This window comes from Strix uralensis, chromosome 15 (assembly GCF_047716275.1).
Source record: "Strix uralensis isolate ZFMK-TIS-50842 chromosome 15, bStrUra1, whole genome shotgun sequence".
NCBI classification, from domain to species: Eukaryota; Metazoa; Chordata; class Aves; order Strigiformes; family Strigidae; genus Strix; species Strix uralensis.
The window spans coordinates 13376854-13389321 of record NC_133986.1 but is presented as its reverse complement, the minus strand read 5'-3'; the positions used below and the strand labels follow the sequence as shown (position 1 = coordinate 13389321).

General features: G+C 42.5%; 1 protein-coding gene across 6 annotated transcripts in view; it reads right to left on the bottom strand.

The window, feature by feature from the left end:
• The window catches only part of DENND5A (DENN domain containing 5A), a 69134-nt gene extending 57206 nt beyond the window's left edge, over positions 1-11928 (bottom strand). For 2 of the 6 annotated variants that reach the window (XM_074885065.1, XM_074885068.1), the window contains exon 1: positions 11689-11928. In XM_074885065.1, coding sequence (XP_074741166.1) covers positions 11689-11797 — 109 coding nt within the window. In that variant the 5' untranslated portion in view covers positions 11798-11928. The remainder of the gene's footprint in view (positions 1-11688) is intronic. The other 4 variants (XR_012631005.1, XM_074885069.1, XM_074885064.1 and 1 more) reach the window with 4 other exon arrangements.
• Between the last annotated feature and the right edge of the window lie 540 nt (positions 11929-12468).

Here is a 12468-nt window from a genome sequence, read left to right as displayed (position 1 = left end):
TGATTCTGATTAAGCTGTTTGTTGCTTTCACCCTGCCAAGCAGCTTCTTTCTTTAAATTCTTGTGATACAGCCTGTTACTAATTCAATTCCTTTGGTCTTGGTGTGCATTTATTGTATACATGACATCTTCAATAAAAAATACTAGATAGCATGCAATCAAAACATTATATTTTCCACATAGGACACTTACAGGAATCTTTTAGCACACAGAGGCTGCATATGCAATTCCTGCTGCCACTAAAATGAATGTCTTAATGAAGTAAATATAAAACAGCTTCAACATGAAACAGTCATATTGCTGTAATTAAGCAAATGAATAAGAACAATGAGAGTACCAGCAACAGAAACTATGAGCCATACACTTAGGGCAGCTTTCCTGTACTAAGTAGCACACTGGAGAAATTGAACTTAGGATTCAGAAGACCCTATAGAACCCTATAACCATACCCTTTACCTCCACACTTTCTACACCACAGTTCAAAGAATCTTGCAATGGTGGGAGTCATCCCAACTTGTGCAGAGCGGGGGCTTAAGACTGAGCTTACCATGACAGCCAAAGAGTAGACTTGGGCTGCAAGTCAGAAGTCAATCAACAAGGGGATTTGAACACTGCATGAATTATAAATACTATCCAGAGAACAGCCTAATTCTATCCTGCTTTCAATTAAAAAAAAAAATAATACAGCACAAAGCCATACTTAGGTGAAAACGGACATCGTAGGACATTTTGAAAATAATCCTTTTCATTCTTGGGTTTTGGGTGAAAACAGAGTAACTGCAGTAACACAACTGTCAAGGCGCCTAACATACTGGAAAAAGAGTCTGAATTGTTTCCAAAGATACAAGAATAGCAGGAGTCCACAACAGATTTAGAATTAAGTTAATCTAAAACCAGCAGCTAGTGTCGTAACAGCAGTAGGATTCCCAGTTCAGTCAGCAATCATTCTCAGTACACACAACAAGGCTATATATATTGAGGTAAATAATTATGTTTACTGAACATAAAATTATTCCAGCTCTAAAATTCATGGTCCAAGACCAAATAAAAATACTCAGCTGGCATAAGAGATAGCGTGCCTATGTCTGGAATCCACACTGTAGAAAGGATGAAAGTATGAAGTAAATGAGAGCAAACTGGGGGAAGGGGGGACACTGGGGAGAAGAGCTGGTATGTACACCGAGAGATTTGAGGACTTCTTGATTAGTCAAACTGAGAGATGACCAAGAGTTGACGTGGTTCCATTGTAAAAGCAAATACAGGTGCTTAAGATGCATGTAGGCATAGAAAGACAGCCAAGCCAAGAAGCAGTGTCTTAAAATCAATGGCAAAAGAATTCTGATAGAAATAAGACTTGCTATATTTCCACTTGCCAATGGAAATGATCAAATATTCTATTTCCAAGTCTTAAGAGCAAAACTGGGATAATCCAAACAGTAATTAAATTATAGGGCCTGTACCATACTAGATACGAAATGAGATGGCAATCTGTTGATTCTTTCTAGCCCTTAAAAAACAGACAAGAAAAGAAAGGCAAAAACCCCAGACCTAGCCTTCTGGAGAGCAATACCATTCTGATTTTTCAGAACCCCATATTCTAATACTAAAGTCCTTTCAATACATATCTAGGAAGCTATTAATATACTAATAATTAGCCAAAGTTTATTTTAAAGCCAAAACAAAACAGTAAATTTCTCTGATTCCAAGTTAACAAGTATTTAACCATATATATCTGCAAAAAAAAAAAAAAAAAAACCTCTACAATGTAGGAAATAAACATCGAAAGTTTGGCAGACTAAGGTAAGATATTCATTAAACAAGAATTCTTGGAATAAAAAGCATGATTCAAGAAAAGCTGCAGCTGCTGAATCTGTAAGCAACAGTCACTCCATGAATGCACAAATGCCTTCAGATTATGACTTGTTTCCTTCCTTCCAGTTCCTCCTCCTTAAGCAGAACTGCACGTATTTCTCATTAGAGAGAACTCCCTTCCCCAGCAAACCTCTTCCTCAGATATACACAAAAAAGAATTCTTCCCTTTTATCCTGAAACACATCAACCCTCTGTCCTACACTTCTAACCCCCCTTCCCCCTGTTGGCAAGACCACCTGGCATAGCGCAAGCTGAAGTGGTGGTTAGACCAATTAATTTGTTACTGGAATTGGGACTTTAATAGTTTTTTAAATGCATCGGGTTATCCATATAAGAAAAGCTTCAGGATCCCTTTCATTTTACTGCAGCACTGCTGTTTAAGCAACTGGAATCAGGGTTTCAATCACTGTCCCTAATGAATCAGGGGGTTCAATCACTGTCATTCCACTGGATTTGTAACAGATCTACAACCTATGGTTTTCACATCTGTGACTGCCTCTAAAAACTTCTCTATGCAAGTTACTGCTCCACTTTCCCTGACAAAAGAGCTCAAAGGTAAAGGAAATCCGCTGTCTGCCTTTCTAAAACAAAGGTGCAAAAATGCCTTATGGACACACTGCCCTCTGCTTAGGTACCTGTCTCAAGTGAACCCAAATGTATGTTGGGTGGAGTGCCATGCTTTCATCTGTAAAAGCTGAAGGACTTTCTTTAGAAGAAGTACAGAGAAGAAGAAAAAAATAACCAGAGTGATGAAAGGCTCTTTTTTTCTTTGGCCTGTTTGTCATCTAGGGAACCCAAACTTGATTATAACAATCCCTTATCCCAATCCCATGAGAACACATTTCTTTCAGCGGACAATACAATCCTTCCTACTGCAGTCACTAGAAAGGTGAGAGGACAAAGAGACAAGTTAACCTTAATCTGTTGACTGTAAAAGATCCTGTTGTTTTCCCCTTTTCTTTTGCTTTCCAGAATTCAAGAATTGTAATGTTTCAAGAATTGTAACGTGAATGCTCACTGTGAACTGAAATAAAAAACAAGAGTTCTTCACTAACTGGATATTTAGTGCAAACTCCACTGGACACAAATGATCTCTTGATCATTCATTGCTTTGATAGCATAAATTCTTCCAAGCCCTCTACAGCAAACGAAAATGAAAATACAGCAAATGAAAAAGTTAATAGATATCCACTCATCTTTTCAGTTTCAGCATTCATCTAGTTGGTAACAAAACACTGCCACACACACTCTGGAATAGTTTCAAATGCTGCAACAATGGATTTAAAGCACCACAGAAAAACAGCTGAGGACATCTGCATTCTGCGATTGTAAGGTCAGGAAACCAAAAGCTTTTGTTTTTATTTTTCTGGTACTGTTTCAAGGAAGGCGGGAAGAGGTGGAACAGGGAAGTGGCAGAAGAAACCATCAAGAATCTAAGGCAGCTTTTTAAAAAACAAACAAGAAAAAAAACCTCAAAAAGTCCTCAGCTTGTGTCTTTAAAAGCATCCTAAACTCTTTTTTTTAACTACGCATGTAACACAGGAAGGCAGATGGATACAATGTATTTTAATCAAGACTGCCTGGCAGAAATTTTCAAGGAAATGTTCTTAAAAACAGAATTGTTTTACTAAACTACTTTTCTGCTTTAGCCACAGCAAAAAGACTTACAGAAGGATATTTAGATCTGTTTCCAACTAAACAACAGAAGCAGCACTCAAAATTCCAATGACAGGCACGTTCTCAGCCACGGGGGTTGAGGGGGCGGCGCCATTTCATTACACAGTAGATATGAAATACACGCAACAGAGGACACCGAGAAAGGAAAAGGGTGGCTTATCTTCAGAATAGAACACAATTCTTTTACGTGTACTAGAAATATAAAGCAGAAGCGGAGACAAGCATATTTTAACTACGTTTAATATAGAAATCAGCTGTTCCCCTCATGCCCATCTAAGATCAGCAGACCCAGTCAGACTGCTTCAGGAAAGCCTGAGCAAACAGAAGCACAGACCATCTCAGGCAACCCTCCTGAACCACTGTGGGTCTCCTTTTACAGTGACATGTGCCTCCAGTTAAATGTCCCTACTTTTTGCACTCCCATTGCCCCCTAACTCCAGCTCTGAGGACTAATGGACACATCTGTGTGAAAACACAAGGTCCAAATGTTATTGAAGCACCTGTCCGGTCCTTTAACCAAGTGTTTCTATTCTTCTGGAATTGCATTGAAGAGGAAAGCCGTATTTTAAAATACACATGAAACCTTTCAAGCAGGTTACAATGACATACAGAGATCAGTAAAACACAAAAAGTTCAGCTGTACAACCATCTAAGTATACAGATCAGTACCTCGCAGCAACCTCGAGACCTCTGACCACATATTTCTGCAACAGAGTGCAATTGTAGACACAAGCAGCAGCAACTACAATTGCAATAAAACTTCCAAACTTGCCTGAAGTCGTGCTGAAAGAATGCCTGTTTCTGTAAAACCAACCCTTTTTCCTTACTCAAACATTGAAATGTCGCTATATCTGAAAATGAAAAGGTTGCTTATGACTGCCATGCTATCTGTCTGCAATCACTTCTCTGTGAAATGCACTGAAGTTTCTTTCTCAAGATCAATATGTAAATGACTCAACACAGAGGTACATATTGTACCTGATCATGGCTGATCATACAACCAGTAAAAAACAAAAAAAAAAAAAATAAAAAAGACAATACTCTACAATTCTATAGGAAAGTTTGAAACCTGGCCCAGAAAACCATAAGCAAAATAGCATTTTCCTGGAAAGACTAAGAAACAAGCATTGAGCACAAGCACTCCAAGTAAATTCTTCATCATTCATCAGTTTCTGCTGGAATGCTCGATAATTTCTCTGTGCAATAGCATTTTAAGCCTCCCAGGGTTAACATTCCAGTTCACTGCAAACGTAACTACAAACCACAAATCTGAAAGGATTGTCAAGAAATTCAGAGAGAATAATTACTGTACAACATACATCAGTAAGTAATTGCTTCTGACATTGTCACTTCACGTGCATTATTTCTGCTACATGAGCCCTGCAGGTTAGAGGGAATTCAAAAGAAAGTATGAGAAGTCATTACCGAGAACACTCAAGTAGGACATCACTAAGTCAAAAGCCAGATAAAAACAGCTGTAGTGTTTTGTAACTACAGGATCAGTAATTTGAAGATTTAGGAGAGGAAAAAAAAAAAAGTGTTTTATTATTTGCAAACAGCAGTATTTCCCATACAATCCATTTGAGATATTCTCTTTGTGCGGTTTCTCTCTTGCAAAAGAAACTGCAAAGAAAACAAAATAACAACAAAAAACCCCCAAAGGAACAAAAAGCCAAATCAACCCATCTTTGTATATATGACTTGCTTTAATAAGGTGAAATTACCGTGGCTTTTTTAAAAGGCTTCAAAAGTCAGACTTGTAAACTTTAATTCTTTAGACGCTGTTTTAGCAACTTTAGCCTATTCTCAAACCAAAAACTTATAAATTTTCTCCTCCCCCACACCTTACCTAAAAGCCTTCCAAATAAGCCGAATTTGTAACTGAATACTGAAGGGTGGAAGAATGAAGAGTTTTGGGGGTTTTGAGGGGATGATTCTGTAAAGCACACAGCTCAGTTTAACCTAAAATACAAAAATTATAATCATAAGATTGGCATTATAGAAATATCACCTAATAAACTGTGGCTTTAAATGTAGTTCAGCAAAGTACAGCTGCTTCCCCCTTACATCAGCTCTCCCATTCTTTATTCTATGTATCAGCTACCCTAGCACGTCTGCCTCAGTTCCCAAAGAGACAAAAGATCTTTTTGGCACTCAAACATGGCAAACAGCTTCAGCTTCTTGGGAAAAGATAGAGGGGGTAGGGAGGAGCGGAATAAACTATTATCCGGATTAAAATGTTTCACATGTGACAGCATAAATCCAGCCAAAAGTTGTTGCTATCTGCTGCCGGTCCACAGTGACCTGTGTGAAAACAGTGTGTGGTCTCAGCTTTGGTGCTACTGGAGAGGCCCCCCACAGACTTAACACCTTGGTTAGCGATCTCAGAGAGGCAAAGACACTGAAAAACCTCCCTTTCAGTCTCAGAATGAATCCCCAAGGGAAGAGGCACACCATTAGGGAACTGTGGGAAGCTCGCACCAATACCATCCATATTACGGACAAAGAGAGGAAGAGGGGAAAAAACCACCAAAAACAAAACCGCAAAATCACCGAACACTTCAGCCTTTGGAAGAATCAAGCAATGGCTCCCACCAAGGCAATTCACTCTGCAGCAACTGTTGGTACTACTACCACAGCAAAGATAGAGAAATTTACTCACACGCTATTTACACAAGGAATAAACAGTACTGCAGAAGAGCTTCACTGCAAGAATCACAGCTGGCTCCAACCCCTAACGTCATGTCTCAATTCCAAGGTAAAAATGCCCAAAAGAGGAAAATACAAAACAGGTTAAATGCCAGTCAGAAAATTATATCTGCTAATTTAAATTAAGCTTGCTCTTCTTCCTCCTCCTCTTTCCCTTTAGCTACCCCTTATAAATAACTTTGAGGCAAAATAAAAGCCTGCAACTACTTAAGTCTGTTGAACTCAAAAACTAACACAGGTGCTGATAACATCATTACTACATGGACTACCACAAAGGAAACTACTACCCCAATTCTGAAATGCTAAGCAATTTCTTGGTTTATATATGTGACAAATGCCTTCAATCATTTCATCACACCCATTTTTTTAAGAGTTTATATTGATACAGAATGCTGTTAAAATAAACCCTACCAACAGGAAACGTATGAAGATAAGCTGTCATTTTAAATCTCATGCCAACAAAATAGAAAAATAATGGCACTTCAATTACAGACAGAGGGGTAGGTGAGACAACAACTCTGTTTTAGTGGTGAGGAGAAATGCTTGCCCTAATATCAGTTTGTCAGATTAATTTTGAGTGGAGCTAGGTGAATACTACATACCAGCTATCTTTTTCCTTTAGAATTTCACCCACCAGCACTAATAAAGTCATTACTGTGCCAGCACATAGATGCTTAGTCATAATCAGTCCTGTTACGCTACATAATCTACACACATACAGCTCTTGCCTCAACACCATTAAAAACAAAATACAAAAAAAAGGTATGAGAGATGAAGAATAATTAAAATGGTATCACATCGTCATATACCAGAGTGAAAGGAGATCTAATATGGATCCTGAAAAGGCACATGAAGGGTGTCTACATACAGGCAGGATATTTCCTGGACACCTGGGCTTCACCTAACACTCATTTCCATCCTCCTTTAAGGATGAAGCTCATGATCAGACGAACAACTCAAAGCACCATGACAAGGGCCTTGGCAAAATGAACACAAGTCCATCTACTGAATAAATTAAATTTTGGACCAAAACTTAAAAGACCAGCTCAGGCTGGGAAGAAGGGCAGAAATAGACATGACAGACTAGTCACTGGCCTTAGTTTTCTAGAGTGAGATTTTTTTAAAAACAAGCCTATTAGTAAATTACCAATCGATTATACGGATTTTCTTTCCTTTTTTTTTTTTTTTTTTACACTATTTCTCCTTTGTAACAATAACTATTATCAACTTTATGATATGACATTCAAGCCTACTAAGGCATGTGCAACAGAACATCTTAGATTAAAATATGGTGTCCAGGTATTTGGGTCCGAGTTCTGTACTCTGTAATAGCAACTCCCAGACTACAATTACACATAAGTGTAACGCAATGGCAAGCTGATCCTTTGTTTTGCCACTCTGTCATAAACAAACTCTATTGACAAGTGATTGTTAAAAACTAACACACCACAGAGGAGGAAAAGAAAACAAAATCTTTAGTGAATAAGAACGTAGCACAAAAACTCCAACAGTTCCATGTAGTGCAAGTATTTCCGCCATCATTCAGATCACATCTAACTCACTCAACAGCTAAGGGACTCCAGTTGAAAGATGAGATGAAGCACGACTTCATTCTCATTACCTTTCCAGGGCACAGTCATACAACCTAAATTAAGAAATCCTATCATAGTGTTGCAGGATTACGGTAAATTATATTACACACAGAAGATTTCTGGTAGTTGATGTATTGCATTATTTCCTGGTGGACACCAAGTTGACCATGAGCCAGCAATGTGCCCTTGCTCCAAAGAAGGTGAATGGTCTCTTGGGCTGCATTAGTCAAAGCATTGCCAGCAGGTCGAGGGAGGTGATCCTTCCCCTCTGCTTAGCACTGCTGAGGCAACACCCGGAGTGCTGCGTCCAGTTCTGCGCTCCTTAGTACAAGACAGACATGGACAGAGTGGAGAGAGTGCAGCAAAGGGCCACGAAGATGATTAAGGGTCTGGGGAGCAACTCTTGCATGAGGAAAGGCTGAGAGAGCTGGGACTGTTTAGCCTGCAGAAGAGAAGACTCAGGGAGGAATCAATATATAGAAATACCTGAAGAGAGGGTGCAAATAGGACACAGCCAGGCTCTTTTCATGGTGCCCCATCACAGGATCAGGAGCAATAGGCACAAAGCGAAGCAGAGGAGGTTCCATCTGAACATCAGGACACACTTTTTCACTGTGAGGGTGACTGAGCACTGGCATAGGTTGCCCAGAGAGGTTGTGGAGTCTCCATCCTTGGAGATATTCAAAAATCATCTGGCCACAGTCCTGGGCAACCGGTTCTAGGTGGCCCTGCTGCATCAGGGGCATTGGACCCGACAACCTCCAGAGGTCCCTTCCAACCTCAACTATTCCGGGATTTCCTCTATGAAGGAAATGTATCTATAACAGACCTTTGCAGCATACTTAAGAGATTTCTGTCATCACTTCTGGCACATCAACACCATCTGGAAATGTAGAAATGCATGTCAGCTCCTCTCTTGTCCAGTTCAGCAACTGAGTTGGATTTTTTGACGGTTTTTTGTTTGTTTGCTTTGTTTTACTACCACCTAGTAAATTTTTTCTATTTGATTTAACACGTCACCCAGTGGGAACAAAATTATCAAAATAAGGAAGGATGTTCAGATAACCAGATCACTTAAATTTGGGGATAAAGAAGCCCTAACAATAGGAAACATGCTCTCTTTAACGCATGCTAACAATAAAGTCCTAAATAAATACAGTACTTCTCTCTATATTAAAAAACCCAAACACATATGCACATATCATGCATTTTCCATCAGTCAGACAACTTTATCAGGAAAAAGTGTTACAGCTGTGCTATTTAGTAAGCTTCCAACATACAAAGGGAAAACACTATCAGAGGTGTCTCTTCAAGCAAAGTAACTAGACTGAGCATCAATTCACGATCTTATGCTTCATTTGTACGTCTGCAGAAAACGCTGTATCATCAATATTAAGGCTGAATATCTGAAATACACAGTTTTATTAGCTTGGTGAGAACAAAGTCTGCCGGCAGCATCCCCGGAGGCCCTGGCAGCGACCGCCAGTTCCCTGCGGCGGCGGTGGGGTAGCGATGACATCATGCCAGGCTGGGCTCCGGCAGCCCTGACGCAGGAAAGCCCTGGAGAGACCCGCCGTGCCCGGCCTCACCGTGCCGGGGAGGCATCCCGCTCCCCACCCCTGCACCCACCGGCTGAAGTGCCAGCGCCTCTCTTCCAACAATGGACACTTATGAAGCAAATTGTTTCAACAGTACAAGGATTCAGAATCTGTTTTTCAGAACAGAAATAAGAAGGAGGGGAAAAAAACAGTGAACAATAACCCTTTCATTCAAACAAGAAAGCCTTCCAGCAAGCACAAAGTGTTTCAAAGCTTTATCCAAAACCCACTGAAATCAACAGAGGCCCATTCCATTTATATCAGTGGACACTGGAGGAGGCTATAGCCTAAGACACAATTTAAAATCATTATCAGTCACACTATCATGCATTATTAATAACACAACAAACTCAATAAAATGCACCGGAATTCCAGCTAGCTCATATGCTGTGACGTTATCGCGAATTTATCCTCCTCCTCATTTCCCCCACTCTTTTTTTAAACCCTTTCCTCAAATCACACAAAAATCAGCCTCCCCCATAAATACTAAAACCTATTCTCCCCAAAACCCACACCTTGTCACAAGGAACACCATTACAGTATCATGGTGGAACAGCAGAGTCCAAGATACATTGCACGCTGCAGTTTTACATACTATAGATGTAGTCCTTGACCGGGAAAGCAAATACAGAAAGAACATCACGCTCCAGCTTTCAGACCTGCGCACTCAGACAGAATATTTCAAAAAAAAAGGCACTGATGTCTTCCAGTTTACTATTAGATAGCTAGCTCAAAGTAATACACTGCTAGTTTTAAATTTAATTATGTGAGGACAATTATTCATGTTCCTATCAAGATCAGGCAGTATTACTGAGCGTGCCTTGCACTACATTATACAAATAGATATATAGTAAATGAATAACAACATTAACATCAGAAACTGTTTTCAACCCAGAAACTTTGTTCACTTGTGATTTAATCAAGAAAAATCTGGGGAACCTCACATATCCTTCAATGAAATTGTATTGCATTTTGTTCTCTTGCATTTCTTAAATTAAGTCGATGCTGTAATTTAAAGTGCCATTACAGCGCAGCTCATTATGCTGTATTCACTCTTCAAGTCTCAAATTGTGGTTTACAGTTATTTTAACGTTACACAAACATGAATTCTTCTAGGGTAAGGTACTGCTCAGCATAAGGGACTGATGAGAAATTCTGTTTGAAGTCATTAAAAGGAAAAAAAGAAAGTTTCCATCATAGCCAAAGTTTAAGAGAGCTCAATGTAAGAAGTCAGTGCTAATAATGCAAATTTCACTCTACAAGAAACAAGTGTTTATTGGGGGTGGGGGTGTTAAATACAATGATGTAAAAAAACCATCATCACATCTTATTAAAACAAGCTAATCAAAAAAAAAAACCATAACATTGGTCAGGTCCTGAGCTCAAACACAAAAAATAAGTAGTGATGTCAGGTCAGGTTTCCATCACCTCATTTCTATATCTTTCTGAACAGTTAAAGATGCTAAAGCAACAATCTAACTGAAGCCAGTACAGTGAAACTAAAGCTGAAACAAGGTGCTGCTAAAACAAAAGGATGCCCAGGTTTGACACGGTGTTGTGGGATAGATTGATGTGGTTTAGCTGTGTATTCAGGGCAAACATTGTCATCTAACAGGTAATTACCTCCTAATCCGATTTCTTTTCAGATACTGCTGGAAGAGAATTCTTATCCTATGCTACAACAAAACTTAACACAGAACAAACAAAAAGTCTTCACTTTCCCTGCAAAATCTGGTTCATTAAGATTACCTGCGTGTTTCAAATGTCCAAGAGCCTGACTAAAAGTTGATAAATGCAACCGAGCTCGGAAAGGAGCGCAGCGGATGGCTGTGAAGACAGAGATGACCTATCATAACGCCACCGCCACCGCACACCCTTCACTTCGAAGGGGCCGTTTAAAAGAGGCACTTTGTTGGGGTTTTTCAGAAGTTGGGTACGCTTCCACAAACGGACGGCGGTGCACAGCCGGGCACTTCTGCAGCCCAAGCACCCGGGGCGCCTACACGGACCCCGAGGCGCCGGCGCGGGGCACAAGCGCCGCTACCCGGGGCGGGGGGCGGCGGCGCCGACGGCTCCCTCGGCTCCCCCCGCGGTGCCCCGCGGCCGCCCGAGACGGCGCCCGGGGACCGCGGAGCGGGGAGGCGGCGAGGCCGGACCCCGCCTCCAGAGCGGCCGTCCCGCCGCCTCCACCGAGCCGACCATTAACGGCGGCCGCCGCCCCCCGAGCCCGCGGCCACTCACCGGAGAGCTCGTCCGGCTCCAGCCCGGTCTCGGTGTCCAGCCCGCAGATCACGAAGTAGTCGGCGAAGCGGCCGGGTGCCGAGGAGCCGCCCCCGCTGCCGCCGCTCATGCTGGAGCCCGAGGGGTGCGCGGGGCTCAGGGGGTGCGGGGCCGGGCGGCGGCGGGCGGCGGGGCTGCGCCAGCTGCGCCAGCTGCGCCGGCCGCCTCCATGATGGAGCGGAGCGGGCAGCGCCGCACAGCATTGTGGGTACAGCCCCCAGCTGTTCCCGCGGGGGGGGCGGCGCGGGCAGGGAGCCGCAATGCTGCGCCTGCGCCCTGCGCTCGGGATGACGTCATGCTGCTGGTGCCGCGGGGCGGGGCCGAGGGGCTCCGGGCTCCCCTCAGGGGCGCTGCGCCCGCCGCCGGGGGAGAGGACGGGAGGGCCTGGCCGGCGGCTGCCCGCGCAGGGCACGGTTTAGTGTTGGTGGGGCGGGGAAAGCACGTCGGGACTTGGGTCGTCCCCTGTCACCTGCAGCTTCTCCTGCCCGCTCCCCGCTGCCGCCCCAGGGGTGGTCGTGACGCCGCAGCTTTGGCGAGCGGCCGCATGCTGACACTAGCCCAGGTCATGGGGGAGAGGGGCAGGGTGCGGGGGGAAGGGCTTTGGGGACTGTTTGCTTTTGGGGTTGGTTGGGTTTTTTTCTGTTTGAATTAACATCGCAGACAACTCTGTTAACAGTTGGGCGTGCACAGCTGAGTGAAACCTGCCCCCCCACTCTGGCCCAGCAGGGAAGGGAAAACAAC